The sequence below is a fragment of the Sturnus vulgaris genome, chromosome 5, assembly GCF_052056855.1.
Source record: "Sturnus vulgaris isolate bStuVul1 chromosome 5, bStuVul1.hap1, whole genome shotgun sequence".
NCBI classification, from domain to species: domain Eukaryota; kingdom Metazoa; phylum Chordata; class Aves; order Passeriformes; family Sturnidae; genus Sturnus; species Sturnus vulgaris.
Window position 1 is genome coordinate 58,080,395 of NC_142247.1, and position 17,760 is coordinate 58,098,154.

A 17,760-nucleotide genomic window follows, 5' to 3' on the forward strand; every position below is an offset into this window, starting at 1 on the left:
GCTATGACATGTAAAGAATTGGTATTATTGTATCTGTTTCATAAGTTGACCACTTCTAACAAAGGGGAAGGGTGAAAAGTAATTTGGCATGGCATGCATGTAACATTTCACTGTTCTAATCTGGTGCTGCCTGAAAGCTTGTTTTGGTAGGTATTGTATCCTGGAATGACACAGAAATAGAACTGGCAGGATGTCAAAATACTTCCAAAACCAGCTTAACCAAATGAAATCAGCTGAGCTGCGGAGATGTGAAATGCACACTTAGAAAGACTCAGAGCTGGAATGTAGGTGAGGCTAAATACAGAAATACCAGTGTTATGTGAATACCTAACAACAACAGGAATATTACCAATAAGGACATTTATACATAACAGTATTTTTATTTCTAAGTTAATCTGAATTGCTAAACCTCTTAAGATATTAAGACAGGACTCCCAGATTCACTGACATATGGAGCTAAGCATTGTCAATCTTATTTTTACTGCTGGGGAAACTGAGGCAGAGAGGTTCAGTGACTTACCCAAGGCCACAGAGGGAGTCACTGTCAGAGCCAGGATTAGAGCTCAAGAGTTTCTGGCTCCCAGTTCCCAAGCTCAGACCACTAGACCATGGCCTCAGGATATTTCCAGCTGATCTTCAGTCTAAAAAAAAGTAAATTCTCAAGTATGTTACAAATATGTAACACATATATATATATATATGTATATTTATATGTGTGTACATATATATATATATATCTTTTTACCTGAATGTAATGGTATGAGTGAAGGCACATTGTTCATAAGTCAGCGCTGAAAATCAAACCAGTATATTTTATTTGAGGTACCTTAATAATACATATATGTATGGTAAAGCTCTGCTGAAAAAAATTAGGATTTAGACTACAGCCAATACAAATACGTATTGTATTTCTCAGGATAAGGAACAAATTGCCTTTCCAACCCAGCCAGCATGTCATTTATATTAATGGTGAGGAATGATAAGTTGCTCTGTGTGTAAGTAAACTCTATTAAGAAAGTCAGGTCCCCTGGTGAAGCTAGATCCTTAGTAAATTTTACTAGCTAAGCACTGAGCTCCATGTCAGAGTAATTACACCTCTTATCCACTGTGAGCTCTCTCTTAGCTTCTCCATATTCCTTAATTTCCCACTTCAGCTAATTTAGCAGTAAAATCGCAAAGGTTTAAAAGGTTAGCTACCGAGGAACTGGCGCATGAATGTTCTGTTAAGCTCTGAGCATTGAAATCGCATTATGTAGAAGAAGGAATTAATTAAGTACAATTAGGTAGTGATGGATCATTGACAACATATATACACTTGGGTGCTAAAAATTAATCTCCCTGTAAAAACAATGCATTGTGCATCTTGTCATCTATACACCAGCAAGTTTTATACTTGAAATATAAAATGGAAGGGCCCTCGAGCAACTTAAAAAAAACCCAAAAAAACAGGTATATCTTCTGGCACTATTAAAACTACAAATCTTTTTAAAAAAATATATACCTTAATTTTTAATAAATAATTGAAAAAGTAATGAGAATAGCAAAAGGAGAAGAAATTTTTAAAGGCAGGAGATTTTAAAGTGACTGTAAGGACATTTGCTTTATGAAAGTACGTAGTATGTTAAAATAGCTAACAATTGTGTAGTATTCTCTTGCTATCTTCTTTTACAAGTTGCCATATTGTTTCCTTGTATTGACAGTCAGCCTCTTAATACATAGATTGGCAGTTAGCCCAGTCAGTCCTCAATTCTAAAAGCCTCTTAGCAGATGAAAAATCTTTGGTTCATTCACACCTTGTAGAAAGAACAACAGGGCAGAAGTGACATCCAGATCCATTTAGAGTATACTTAGAGTCTGATTTTCCTTTGCCTTGCACCTTGTGCAGTCATTTAGAGCTTTGCAAAGTGAGCACAAAATGGATATAAAACACTGCTACTCATGTGAGGAGAGAATTCTGATTTGGTTGCATTATTTCCAGAGGTGATCACGAAAAGTGCCAGCCAGTTGAAAAAATCTGGCTCTGCACAGAATGTGTAAACAATTTTGACACAAAATATAAAGTAAAAAGCAGCAGCCCTTTCCAAACATTTTACAGAAACTGCACTTTTGTTTTTGCAGCAATGGATTTGTTCACTTGTTGTTTGCTTGGAACTATCATAGAAAAAATACTAAATGCTTAACTCATCTGCAGAAAACAAATCCTATTTCTTCCTTTCTTTTTAAGAACCATATTTAACTAAGAGCCTAAACTGTATTCTCACTTAAAACGGAGCTCATGTCATCTATAAGACCTCTATAAGCCCTAACTTTACACTTCCTGCTTCTAAACCCAGTAGTTAAAAAGTTACATTTCTACAAAACCTCCTGGAATCAATGTGAAAAGCTGGTATTAACACAACAGTTGTTCTCAGTCCATCAGAGTTCAACGCTGTTCTGACTTTAGTATGGGTGACAAATTATTGTCAGCATTTATCAAGAAGTGATATCTCTGCTATACGATCTACTATCAGTATGATAACTCAAGACCTACTGCCAAAAATATCCTTAAGATGCAAGTTATATCAGCAGGAAAAGGCTGCTGATATTAGATTAACGAATGTGTTTTAACAAAATTGGCAGCTAAATAATGAAAGACCTAATCTGGCTGTTGCTGGAGATGTGGTCAAAAATTATTTCTACTTAAGAACAGGGTACAGTAACTAATTCAGTATGTCTGGACATTTTTTTCTCCATACTACCTGGTGGTCATTTTTCTGGCCCTTCCTGGCCAGAAGTCCTTCCTAGTTCATTTAAATACCATGATAGTGCGTGACAACTCATGTGTGTTGATTAGGAGCAGAAATAGCAGTTACTGCATTAGCAGCTGTAGATCTGAGAGTACTGCTACAGTAAATAATGCCTCTAAGTGTTTCTGTCAGATTTTTTTTTTCTTTTAAGCACAGTCATGTATTTCATGGAGTCATCTTACAATACAGTTTTCAAATCTACTACCATGGTCCAAAGCTTATTCTTCAACGAAGTAGCTAAAGAACATTTTTAAAAAATTCTTAATGTCTTACGAATACTGTATTATAGTCTAGAGTTTATTGCAGGGTTTTGTATTTGCTTGTCTTCTTGTCTTTTTCCCTCCTCCCCTTCTGCATTCAGAGCTTCTGTAAGCATTCTGAGTTGCTAGTCTGGCTTGACTGGAAAGTACTGCGTGTTTGTTGTGTGTCTGCATGTGTGAAACCAACTGTCGAAGACTGCTTGATGTTAGATGAGGGCTTATGCTCAGAGCTGTTCCACAGTTGTCTCTCTGGCAAAATCTTTCCTTACCAATGACAATGACGTATCTGTGTGGGGAGAGTCTGTTTTACAATATTACACCTGCCGTGGTCTTAATTTTACTGATGGGGAATGATGATGATTTCATTTACATTAATCAAAGTCATGAGTCATTCCATTCATGTCAATAGCATTAAATAGCTATAAAGACAAGTAAGAGTTCAGAATCAGGCTTCTGATGTTTAATCTCAAAGCATATCTGAATCACTTCATTAAAGTGAAGAAGAGGAAGAAACTGAAGGATAGATCATCTGCTTACTTTGCATTACTCAGTAATGCCATTAGCATTAAACATCAAATAAAGAGCTAAAATGACAGCTGGCAATGTGTCACAGTACATGGGTTTTCCGTTTACATCTGGTACAAAAAATACCCCTGAATTAACAAGATTTAAGACTATATTTCAAGTATGACAAAGTTATGGTATTAGATCTACTTGCCCTTGAATGTTGGCATTAATGTTTAAAAAACCCTTTTTCCTTCCCTTGTTTTTTTTTTTTAATGTCACTCTTACATAACTTGAATGCAAAAGATTTACATAGTTTGAATGCAAAAGATATAAAGACAAACTATATTTAAGTAAGACCTCAGAGACGAGTTAAGCCTTACAACCCTGTCCATAAGGAATATTATATCTGGTAAATACGGAAGCATAAACACAGTGATCACAATCTATAAAATATGCTTTGTAGGTATCTTATAAAGCATTATTGAATCTCCACTTATTAAAAAGTGAAAATCATGTTAATTTTCTAAATACAGGCATTCTAAAACCATAAAATATTTTATACTGCTGTCTGTCTCCTGCTCAGACAGAGAAATTGTGCAGGGGATGATGGGTATTAATTTAGTTCTCACTGATAAATACTTTTAAGACTAAATATTCTTGAAATTGCACTTATTTAAATTACACTCAAGCTCCCTGTAAATGTAAAAAAATATTATAAAGAGGGGAAATAATTTCAAGAGGCTTAGCAAGCTATCACAGAATTTCTCTATTATATCTCTTCAGATTTTTTCCGTTTTTTATGTCAAATAATTGCTGGAATTTCAGAACATTTTCTAGAAATCTGTATAATGTATCAACATTATAGGCCCTAGAAACTATTACTGTCATACATACTTTCAGCTTCAATACAAGCATATGCCCTAAGACACCTAATCAAAGAACTGAGGGATTTATCAACAAACCAGAGCCAAAGGAAGGTGGGAAAAGGGATCTTTTGCTATATTTTATGTATATCTCACTGAAAACTAAAGATCTATCTGTGCAACTTGTTTTTCCAGTATAGATGGAAATGCAAAAATATTTTCTTTGGAAGTCCCATTCAAAGATGTCTTCTCACCATGTTAGACCACACATTGAGTTTTACACCCTGCATTACCACAGCATAAGAAGGTTTTGTGTCTGTTGAAACAATAAGATACTGTCTTCAGGCTGGATACAAATGGTAGTTAAGCCCCTGGTGTCTTATAAGAAAACCTTGATATAATATCTACTCTGAGTAACTATGGGAATTACACATTTTCCTTGGTTATCTTTTCCAATATTGTACTTTGTGATAATATTGCTGTGTATTTCACCATGCACACTTGGGCACACAGATTAATTATGAAGCTATAAAGTTTACATAGAAGTGCTGAAAAACAATTAAAAATCTCACTTGTTGTTTTCCAGGAAACTAAAGTGAATAAGAAATTGAAGAAGTATAGAACAGAGAAGTGACCTACCGTGGTTGTCTTTATCCGTCCTCCTGGTTGTGTACAGGTCCAGCCTGATTTATTGATTAGCAAATCACAGCCTTCTCCTTCTAAACATGGAAGCATTTCACACCACTGTTTTGTTTTGATAATTCGTGCTATGAAACAGAAAAGGAAGAAGAAAAAACAAAACAAAAAACAATTGGCAGGAGAATTCACATTTCACTTATCTCTAAACACTTTCTCATTTGAGTTGTCTATTTTCATTATCTGATAATTCAGCAATAGTTTATGATGTAGACAGCCCTAGGCACTTTACAAAATTATTTGCAATACCTGCTGTGCCAACAAATTTAATTTCAAACTTAAAAACCAACCAAAAAACCCAAAATACAGCTTTATTATAAATCAAAAGAACATTGAAACTAGGTATTGTTCTAATTTCATGCTCCTTCCAATCAAGTAAATGTTGTTGGGGGGACTAATAACTGAAGACTTACTATCCTAACTAATAATTTTGGTGTCCCACAAGCGGGATCCCTTGTGTTAGACTCTCTACAAACCTGAGCAGACAGTTCTTATCCTGAAATGCTTACACTAAAAGTAGATATGAGACATGCAGGGGAAAGAGAAAAACTATAATAAACAGTTAGAGGGGTTGCTATAATGGCAGCTATTGTGAAACTCTGTAATTCTTGCAATGGTAGGGGTACAGTCAAGGTCAGAAACTAGGAACATAAGAAGGACTGGTGTTGAATGAAGCAAAAGTTGAGAAATCATGAAGGAGACAATAAGCTGAGGAAAAAGACGGGAACAAACAGCCTATTACTACAAGGGAAAAGAAGCCTAGCCAGGAAGGTTTCTAACAGAGAGCTGGTGTGATACGTGTGTTGTGTCTACTCTAAATGCTTGTGTCTCTGGCAAGCCAGTTCTGCAAAATTTCCGCAAGGTCATACACAGCATGTAGTCTTGGAACAACAGAGCCCTGGCTGCAATGCACTAAAACAAGGGAGTTGTAAAGGAGAATTCTTTTTGTCTAGGTAGGGAGAGAAAGGGTTTTAATACCTGTAGGCTGCTTTCTGGACTATAATACTGCTTCTTTTGAGTTCACTTTTGTAGTATCTGGGTTCCTTCTCATAGAATAGAAACAATATTACTAATATCTGGTATTCCATTATTCTTTCACTCTTCACTGATGACAATATATTAAGAGTGGAGTGTTTTGGATACTTTTTATAAAATAAATATACAGAGAGACACTCACTTGCACAATGCCATATGCTAAACAAGGTAAGGTCTCCCAAAATAATTTTTAGTCAAACTGTAAGGCTTTCATTCTGCAGAAAATGGTCCCCAGTTCCATCAAAGATCATCTCACCAATCTTGCCTGGACTACAAGAAAGTTTCACCACTTCAATTTATACATAACTAGGATTCAAGGCCAGAACTTGCTCCACACAGGGGGACACAGATCATGCCTTCCTCTATGTTTATGTGTGACACATAACACATCAATAATCATGAGCCCAGAAAAAAAGAGAACTATAGGAGAAATAGTGAAATAAGAGTACAAGAAGCTTATGCTGCAACAAATTAATTTGAGGTCCAAGGAGACCAAAACCAGGCCTTTATCCCAGTGGCAGCTGCAGCTATATGTTCACCTGAAAGTGTGATTCAATTTGACTTCTTCTGTCTAGAACTACTTAAGAATACAATTCCCAATGCCACTGGATCATGGCAAGAAAGAGAAGTGTAATTTACAGTCTTTTAATAAAACCCTTTCCAATATTTTGTCACAAAACAACTTGTGTCCTCAGCTCTGGTATAATTGTTGGTAATCTCTAGTAATATAACAAATCCTGATTTCTTTCAGTGGAAGCTCAATCTGAAATTCATATTAATATTTTAATTATAAAACCTCCTAAGCTCCTAAATATCTATATAGGAATTTGCACTATTCATTAGGCAATATATAAATCAGTGGTGAAATGATTCATAACTACAGTTTTTTGAAGCAACTCTGCTAGGCTTTTATAGCACATAATACACAGAAATGTGGATTCTACTTGGGCACCAGAGGTACTACTCTACTGATAACTGGATCATACCAGTTTTTGAGACTAACCCCTCCCCTGCAACAGATAATAGCCTCATCCTTTCTCAGTGAAGACATGCATCCAGTTACAGGCTTAACAGAAAAAGCTCAGTAAAATGTTAATACCAAAACTGACCTAGTTGCATGCATATCTTTCTTAATTCATATATCAAAATGATTATTTCTATAAATGTCTCAACCATATGAAGGATCATTGAAAGACTGAATTCTAAGCTAAACTCAGAAATATCCACTAGATTGCCTTTAGTATCTCAGCTAGGATGTTTTCCTGGAAACATGACTTGCAGTAATCTTATTTAAAAAAAAAGTATGTCTGAATTACTCTCAGTGTTTGCTTGGCTGCTATTGGTATTATCACAAATCCATGGGGTCCTTGCTCTAGGTATTTACTATATCCACACAAATTTAAAACAGACCAAGGGTATTTTACAAAACGTAAAATCTGAAACAGTTCCATGCTGTGTATAGACCAGCTCATGCATTTAGCCTTGAGAATCAGAACTTTTTTTGTAGGGAAAAGCTAGCCAGCTCACATGGTTTAAAGCTAATCAGTATCAAAACTGTGCCTCCTCAGCCCCCACGCCCTCTTCCAGCCCTGCTTCCCCATTACTGATTTTTATGTCCCTTTAATTCTGCTTCTCCACCCACTCATTGCTTTGCTTCAGGGGCCTCACCTCACACACAATGCCATGAGGGAGCCCTGTTCTTGACTGCAGGACTACATCTATTTTTGCATTTTCACTTTTTGGTTTGCACATTATATCACAGTATGAGAGTGAAGCTCAATGTGTAATGCAGGAAGGGAGCAAAATGCACAAGAATTTTTATCAGCATAATATCAAAGAATTTTCATCAGTAGTTGAAACTGAGTTACACTAGTCAAAGCAAAGGAATATAGTGTATTTCCTGAGGCAGTGTAGTTGCCTTTTTACTGTGTATATTCACCAGGGGTGTAATGCAGCCCTCTGCAGACAAGAGAGCAAAAAGCCTATCAGCTTCTTCAAATCCACTCCAAGCTCCATTATAAAGAATTAGGTGGCACTTAAATGATACACAGGCTTTGTGCAGAGCTTCTGCAAAGAACTGAATTCCAGCTTTAGAATCTGTGTTGACACTACCTTGCATCTCCTAAGAAGGGCTGTGCCTCTTCACTTGAACTGCAGTTAATAGGAGCTGACGTTGCTCAGCACATGGTAGAATTGCTTTCCTGGGTAGTGCCATTTGAACTGGAGAACAAATGGACTCTATCCAAGGGGTTTTCAGGCAAATAGTTTTGAGGCATTGGATGCAAGCAGATGTTGTATCAACAAACTATCCACCAAAGTGATCTTAACTGTTTTGTAAGACAGAGAAACTTGCAATCAATTTCCAGTAATTAGTAGAAAAAGTCTCCATTCATGAGCAGTATAGTCTGATTTAAGACTGCTCAACTGAGTAGTGTTTCAGAACACCACAGATTGTTTTCTCCTAAATACTGCAACTAGATAAGCTTTGTCAATAAGTCCCTCACCTGGTTTAATATTATATATATATATATATATATATATATATATATATGTCCTATGGAAAATCAGGTTTATTTTCTAGATATTCTTTTCCCAAATTCACCTCGTCCTGAGACAATTATCAATCTCTGCATCTCTAGTCAATATTTTAACTGAAAATCATCAACTGTTTGTCACAGCAAAAAACTGAGATAAGCCTTGTTCAGCAGCAGTAAATGCAAAAACTTACAACCATCTAAAATGTGGTCAATTAAAACACTCAGATTGTTACAGTTTGTTGTCTCTCTTTTTTTAATGTTGGAGAATGGATTAGGAAATAAAAGTAAAAATGTACTTTATTTTCACTGATTAAGAATACTGATTGAAACAAGATTTGGATATTGACACATGATTTCAGAACACATTATGCTTCTATGCATAAAAGGTGGTGTGAAAAGTGAATATTTATAAATTTTTATATATTTACAAAGTATAATCAAAATGATGATACATGAGCCTAAACAAAGTAAAAAGAAAGAAAAAAAAAGTAGCAGAGAAGATACATTGAAGCAGGGACTAGGGAAAATTTCTCCCAAGCAGAACACAACATTTTGAAACACACTTCTTAAATGAGAACTTGGCTCACCTATACTTTTTACAGAATGATGTTCTTCACTTTTTTTTTCAATGCTAATTTTTAGCATTTTATGCAAGCTGTAGCACAAATTGGAGAAAATATTTCCTCTTTGATTTTCACATTTTATTTCACTGTGGTTTTCCTTGAACTTTGATGAAGGGTGATCAGCATAGTGGATTCCCAAGGTTCAGAAATGCCTTCAGAAGTACACTTTAGAAGTACACAGAAGTACATAGACAAACACATTCATCGTAGTGTATTTCACGTGCCCTACAAAGACTTAATAGGACCACGTATTTTATAATTATTCACCTCCAAATGATCCCAACTGGTTTCATCATCTCACTCATCTCCTAGCCTTTTTTAAATGCTATCTGATATTCTTTCTTTTTCTGTTATTTTTTTCAACTCTAGCTTTTTGCTCTGACCATTCCTCTCCTTTGCCTGTTTCAGTACATATACACTACCTACCTATCAAAGATCCCCAAACATCTTGCAGAACTTCCTATGTTTACCTGGTTTTACCTATGACTGGCAAATGCTGTTCATGGTCCTCATTTTGCACAGAGGTTCATCATCTTGACCAAGGTCATACAAGAATTTCTTATACAGCTGGAAACAAAACCTCTGAATTCTTAGTGATCACTAGACTGGAGACCTTTGTGTCCCTTCTTCTTTCAGAGAGAGACTGTACTTTAATATGTATATGTAAAAAAATTAAACAACAATAAAAATATGCAGTCATATGCTTTCAAAAACATACATTGGTTAAATTGCAGCAGTAGGAAAGAGGCCATCAGAAAGACAAACTGAATCTCAGCACTCTAAGACACTGCAATCATGAACTGTCTTTAAAGTAGCAATTTGACTGTAATAGTGTAAAAGTCCCAAATGTCAATCTATTTTACAACAAGGAAACATCACAAAGCTTGGATATCTTTTACAGCAGTCATTCTGCTTCCGTAAAAAGAATTGAAGCACTGCTAATTTACAAAGTGTTAGACTGTCTCAATTATTTATAGGGCATCTAGAGCAAAGACTATTTAGTTCTAAGAACAGCAATATAGCAATGTCTAGACACCTATTTTATCATTTAGCTCTAGCTGTCAAGATTGGGAGGGACGCTTGAGCTGAACTTGAGAAATATATGGGAAAAAGTGATCTCCTGTGGGCTGCAGAGAAGCTACAAATTGAGACCAGGTAACTAGATCATGAGTAAAAGACTGAATAACAGGGCAGAGGCTTTTTCTGCAGTTCATCCAATCATAGTTCCACTGAGAGATAAAACTTATTGCAACCCCTGTGTTGAGAAAATACCATCAATGTTCACCTGTACCCCAAAAAAGAATGAAAATCTGACTTTATCAGGAATTATGTAGATTGCACCTTGTACAACATCTATTTAGGAGGAGCAGGACAGTGCCTAGGAGATAATCTCCAAATTATGCATTCATGCTTATTATCCCAAACAAAGACTCCCTAAGGGACACTGCTGCCAGTTACATGAGTGGTCCCTAGGAATTTAGCTGAATTAGCTGGCATATGAAGTTGTTGGATTAAACTGAGTGAATGCAGGAAGCTTAGTAAACCACTGATGCAAAAACTTGAAAATACTTTTAAAAAGTAAAAACAAATTTAAACTACTGCATTTAGAAAGGCATCCATGTATTTGTTCAATTTTAAAACATAATTAGTGTTTTGCTGTATCTTCATAAGATTCTGTGAAATAAATATAAACTAACAGCTTAGAAATAATTACACAAACAAAAACTGAAGTATAATCCAGATTCTAGGAGCACTGAAATGAAATTTAACAGCTCTTATCTTTTTTTCTGTTTGAGTCTCCAAATAGAAAAATGTCCTCATTATGACACCCCAAACATTAAATAAAAAACAATTAAAAACATATGAGACTAAATACAAAGGAGCATGATACCTGACTTTTTGTGGTGTAGAAATTATAATGTGTTTTTCTGACTTCTCTCTTTTTAGTTCTTTGAAAACTTTAATACTATGTGACTCACTGATACAGTGATAGGTACCTTACATTAGTCTACATCCAGATGCTCAAATATTTGTATGACAGAAACATTACCCTAACATGGAAAGTGTTCTACAAATCAGCTTCACCATCAACTCATGTCTGTTTCCATTTTACTTTTCAAGGGCGAGTATTCTTCTGTTTCTAATTGCTTTCATTTGAAATTGTAATGTATCTGTGTATTTGTTCTCAACTTCTGTCTTTCACTGGCAAACACTACTCTCACTGGCAAAATTGCTTACTCAGAAAAGTAATGCAGCAAATATAACACATATTTTCCAACTGCCTGCAAAGCAGTCAAACAGAACAGAAAAAAAAGTTATCATTTACAAAATTTCACAGGTTCACAACAAGCATCCTGACAGTTATAATAAATTATGAATACTGATAAAATTTACATGTTCAATTTTATTTAGGGACAATACATGGTATTCTAGTCTCTTCAAAATTAAAGTTTTCTAACTAAATACTAAATTGTCTGTGCTTTGAATAGGCAACCTGGCCTACAACTTTGCCCAGGATTTCAGCACTTGTCTGAATATCCACAGATGTACATATTCAATGCTTTTCAATCTGTGAATGATCTTACTGCTTAGTTGTCTGTGGGTAGTTAGCATTTGCTGTCTAATAAGAGATGCTAATGGAACACCTACCCCTAGAGAAAGCTTTTGTCAAGACTCAGTGTTTTCTGTTTCTGTCCCCTGCTGTTCTGCCCTGCTGTATTCAATTAGTGTGCTGTAAGCAAAGTAAAAATTAGTAAAAATCTGATCAGTGATATGCCAGCAAAGAACCCTTCAGAGACCAGGTTTTCATCACATTTCACTTTGCTGCCAGCACCTTGAGAACAGCAAATTTCACAGGAAAGGGACAGCAATTTCAGACCCAAAGAAGAGAATTTGAAGATCACGGCAAAGAATAGACAAGAAGGGTTAAAATGGGAAGTAATGGGAAAAGAGATACTAGGAAAAAAAAAAGGCAAGAAAGGAAGGAAAAAGAGGACAAATCCCAGCTATTCGTAGTAGCTACTGAAGCTAATGGGCAAGGTCAAAAACTTGAGCAACTTGTTCAGTAGAATCAGTATGACAGTGTAGGTAAGTGAAGGAAAAGGACCAGAACATTTTGGGTTTTCTTAAGTACAGTAGTCTCAGTCCTCCTGATGATATGAGCAGAGAACTGCAGTGGAAGACCAGATTCACTATGGTTAAAAGTCAAATAAGAACTGACCAGATACTCCCTGCCATCTCTATGTTATGCAGAGAAGGCTGGGCAGCTGTGGAAGAGTAGGAAGGACCCTGAGAACTCTCCTAGCTATGAAACATGTGAACGTACAAAAGGAATCACTGAATACACAAGCAAGCAAGAATTTTAAGGAGGATGTCACAGTAATAATTAAACTCACTCTAGGTTACATGGTCAGAGTTTTCAGAGCCATGGAAAGAAGCTGGGAACAAAAGATTGCGAGGCTGGAGTGAAGGAAGGGTGGCAGGAAAGTTATAAATCAACCTCACAAAAAGCATTTAAAACACTGACTGAGCATAAATACTCATGTTTATGGGTAACAAAGAATAACTGGACACTTCACCCTGTCTGCAGCTTCACATTTGACTGCACAGTATCCGATTCTGTGCTCACAAGACACACACTAAAATTGTAGTCAAGGATCAAGGTCCTTCTTGGGACTCTAGCTGTAGAGAGTTCATGTACCCAGTCTTACTGGGTACCTTTAACGAACTCTGCATATACTTAGTAAGGAAAATATAAAAAGAAAGAAAAAGAAAAAAGAAAAAGAAAACAAGATGCACTTTCCATTTGACAATTGCTTTTTCATGGGCAAAGCAATGAGAATCAGAATGTGAGGTCTTGTGCTTGAGGACAGAACTCCGTTAGTCTTTAATCTTTTGACAGCTATTTCTGTGAATTTTAGTTAATATTATTCACGTGTATTCAAAGGACAGGCATTGAGCTGAGTAGTTCTGCTGTGGCCTTCATTGCTTTTAGTACTTTCCAAGTCTGGTGTCAGCATGCATATTGCTGCTGTGACATGGTGGTGACATTTTATTGTGCACTGAAAGAGATAATAATTCAGCTGTTCTCAAGTACAATGGGCTTCCTTTGTCAACAACCAGAGCAATGGGAAACTTCCTTCCTTTTGCCATGTATGTATGAACAGAACATGGAAACAAATGGAGTTGAAATGAGCTCAAGCACTAGCACGGAAACAGACTAAGCTGTTGTGAGAACAGTTAAAAGTATTAGAGAAGGGAACTCAGCAATGAAGCTGTACTTCTCTCTTGCCCAAAGTGCTTTCTCCCTATTCCACGTGACTAGATGTTGTGTGACAGTAAACAGTAAGCTTTCTGACGTAAGCCTGTGGCTTTTGCTTTCATCAAATATTAAAAATAAGCTATAATTACACTGCGGATTTTGATACAAATCAATGCCTCAAGAACGAAAATTTAGAAAAAAAACCACAATAAAACAAAGAAAGAGGGAGCCATTTTTATGGTAGTACTTTTCATAGCAAGAATACAATTAATATTAGGACTTATGATTCTTTTTAAACTTGTGTCAATGACCCAGGAAACTTGACACAGGGAACTGTGATGTTGAGATTAGATAGCTTGGAAACTGGTCTTTCCTTATAACTTCTGCTTTCACTACCTAGTGTTTGACCAACAGAGGAACAAAAGTGTTAAAATACAGTAAAGATGTGAGTTTCCATAACATGCATTGTATTGGTACACTGTCCATGGGGAAAGCTTGTTTACAGGTGGATGTTTTATATCTCAACTGCACAATCATACATCTTGTCACACAGCAGTTTGATATAATGGCTGTGCAGAATAGGATTTTTGACTGACAGGTTAGGTCATGTGAATTTTTTAATGCAGCTTTTCATCTATACAGAAATATATATTATATTCCTTATCCCAAAATTTTATGATCTAACACAATTTTCCTAATTTTTGCTTAATTTGGGCAATTGTTTTTTCATTACTTAGTCAAGTTTTCTCTCTAGGTACATCAGTATTTTGTAAGAATTAAAAAAAACCAAAAAACAAATGAGTGTCTTCTACTGACATTAGGTTCCCATTTTTAATTATTTTTATAATGCACATAAAATTGGAAGACAGATATCTTAAAAAGACAGTGCATCTCTAAAATACAGCTAATGCATGGACATTTTTACTTTGTGTACCTAATGCAAAAAAGAATTGATTTTCAATGATCCTGTAGGTTCTACTACATAAAAATTATTAACACTGCAGTTCAGAAGGAGCTCTATAACAGAAATATTCACTGATTAGAAGGAATAGTTTTTCCTGACCTAAGAGGCACTATTTGATGTATCAGAACATGTCCAGCAAATGTATGAACATTCACATGTCTTCTTGATATTGTTATTTTTTTCACCATCAGAAAACTTAACTTTAAATTTTCAAAATTATTTCTGTGAAATCAGACTAGAAGGACTGGCCCCAAGGTGAAAAAGGGGGAAGTGCTGCCTCTCTAGAGGGCAGGCAATGCATGTGCTTCCATGCTACAGCCACTCTGCAAGCAGGAGGCCTGTCCTTATAAGATGCTTAAGGCATCTTATACAATTCAATGGCAAAGGCAAAACTCAGTTTTATAGATTTTAGTATTATTCCTATAGGACTAATTTAACTGTCATAGGTGTATACTTGTCTTCTTTTACTAAACTCCAAATGATTGAGTGGTCTACTGTCAGCTATAATAAAGCCACATCTCTAACAAAACACTCTGTATTCCTACAGGTTAGTTATTGAAATTTTAAATCTCCTGCTCTTGTGGGTTTTTTTAACATTCAAAAAGTATCTTAAGGAAAATAAAACAAATAAACAAATAAAAATAAACAAATAAAACAAATTAAACATCCAGAGTTGACTGGACATAAACAGGAGATAATAACCCACAAAATTAACTGGAATAGAAGTAAGTTAGAATATTTCATGTGCAGGAACATAACTGTTTTCTTTTAACAGTAACTGTCTGAAAAAGATCTTTCTCAAGTGACTCTTACTTTGCAAGAGCAATGAGGAAATCTCATTGGAAATATCTACAGTTGGTAACAATGCAAACAGTACAGCTTCACAGTCCTGACTCAGCCAAAACCTGAAATGGGTTTCTTGAGGGTTCTTCTGAATAAAGCCCTGCTTGACTGAGTCTGCAGCTTGGAAATAGCCCCTTGCAGATTAAGAAATAACAACTGCTAGTTCTCGATGCTTCTCTTAAGTACAATACTGAACTATTTAAGTGCTCATTTAGATTCAACATTTTAAATATACAAAAATTATCTTAAAGAAATCCCCCCAGGGAAACTCCACTTTTTTTTTTTTCTTAATTTTTATTTTCACATAGCAAAATGGCCCTTTAAATTATCCTTGTATGCCTAATTATGCTATTAGGCATTTATGTATGTATTTATGCATCTATGGTATCAGGAATAAAAGTTGCTGTTACTATATCACTGCAGTGTTTTACTCTGGTCATCAGGATGCTCTGCTTAGCCACTTTAGTTGTGTTGGAATAACAGAATAATTTGTATTAAGTGTAGAATAATGTGCACACTTTCTCCTGTGGAACTGACAAAACACTTTCATAATTTCCTAAGTGTAGAGCCTATTTACACGTTTCTTTAATTCCTTTATGTTCAAGAATGGAAATATGTATATGTTTGTGTATATTATACTTTTTCTTAATAATAATAGTAAACATAAAATTATTCAGATATGCCATTATCGGCATATTATTCTAAAGAAATCTTCAAATTCCTAAATTTTGGCTAATGAAAAGGTAGATATATAAAGGTAGATATAGAATAATTTCATGGAAACAGATACACAATCTGATAGTATGGAGACTAGCAATGTCTACCATGTGCACAAGCAGGCACTTCAATTTTCTGAAAACCAACACCTCAGAGCATATGTGACAGAGGTATGCATAACAGAGACACAAATTTGTAAGCAGATTCTTCAGCAGCTTTGCTGTAACATGAGTGCTGGTTTGTTTTTGTTTTGGGGGGTTTTGTTTGTTTGTTTGTTTTTGGTTTGGGGGGATGGTTTGGTGGGTTTTTTGATTTTTTTTTTTTTTTTTTAACAAATCTGTAGTGGATGCTGCAGCTTCAGTGCCCTGTTTATTACATGTATGGTCTTGACTACTTGAATCTGTGCAACTCATTCAAAAACAGACTGCAAAATGCCAAAGACTTTCTTTCACTTCCAGCCCTGCTCAAGTTTTCTTTGCGGCAGTGCTCATCTGAATCATTGCCTGTTTCTTGCTTACAAAACATTCATACTCAAAGCACCATTAGCACAATAGCAATTAACAAAGAGCCTTTTATGCCAACGTGCTACAACTTCATCTCACACACCCTTTACAGGAAAAAGGTCTTTTCTCTTCTTTCCAGTATCAGTGAAGCACTCCTGCCATGTGGAAAGAATGCTTCCTTTCAGTGCAGAGGGGACATGGGCGCCTTATGCGAATCTACTTTACGTACAACAGAGGGGAAGACAAGGTGACCTAAAAGATCTTTCTCATTTCTAACCTCTAAAAAAGTTCATGGTATCAGGAATTGCATATTAACAACCAGATGCAGGATTTTGTGTGGAAATGGCACAGTGTTTCCACAGGATGTTTTATCTTAATTTTTATCTGCCGTAAAGGATAGGAAAAGCACTATTAGGTTTGTCACAAGTATGATCAACAAGAACAAGAAAGGACAGCAATTAGCCTTGAGTCATTCCCAAAATATTGCTAACACTGAGCAGCAAATGGGAAGCAGGAAGAATCTGCAGCTATATCACGCTAGGAACTGGTGGGGTTTGTTGCCAATACTACATTAAGCTGACACATTGGCACTAAGACAAACACTGAGGTGTCCCATGAAGTAAGACTGTTTATTTTTGGAATGCTGTAGATGCAATGATCATATTAACTAGAGAAGAACAAGAGAAAGCTGAAATGTTTTATAATTCCTACCACTAATAATTATAATTTATATGCAATTTCACAAGACAAAAGACTGAGACAAGAGTTAGTATCACAGGGTTGGTCAGAAAAACAGATTACAAAAATTTGCAATAACGGCATATAGGCAATATCAAAGCATTTTACAGTAATGTAAAGACAGATATGAGAATCTAACTGCCCCAAAACATCTTCAGTGTCAGTCACAATATTTCCAATACCTGAACTACACAACTCTGTGACATGTTAATAAACTCAATCATTCAGGAACAGCTGTAACATTGTCTAGAATGTGTTACCCTGAGTTCCCACTAACACAACACACACTCATAAAACAAGAAACAAAAAAGAAACGACCCCTCAAAGGCTCTTGTGTGCCTTTATTTCACACTGAATAAGCAGGCACAGTACAGCCTGCTGCTAAGCTTTTCCTTACCAGTTGGTCAAAACATGGATAGACTCTTGG

The 17,760-nt window shown here is 35.7% G+C and overlaps 1 protein-coding gene across 11 annotated transcripts in view; it reads right to left on the reverse strand.

Moving 5' to 3' along the window:
- Positions 1-17,760, reverse strand: part of TAFA5 (TAFA chemokine like family member 5) — a 471,130-nt gene that overhangs the window by 142,257 nt on the left and 311,113 nt on the right. For 6 of the 11 annotated variants that reach the window (XR_015804058.1, XR_015804057.1, XR_015804059.1 and 3 more), the window contains 2 exons: positions 5,056-5,183; positions 521-641 (listed from right to left, as the gene is read on the reverse strand). Coding sequence is in view for 2 of the 11 variants with exons in the window: in XM_088165781.1 (XP_088021907.1) it covers positions 5,056-5,183 (128 nt within the window). In the remaining 9 variants the exon portion in view is untranslated. The remainder of the gene's footprint in view (positions 1-520; positions 642-5,055; positions 5,184-17,760) is intronic. The other 5 variants (XR_015804061.1, XR_015804060.1, XR_015804062.1 and 2 more) reach the window with 1 other exon arrangement.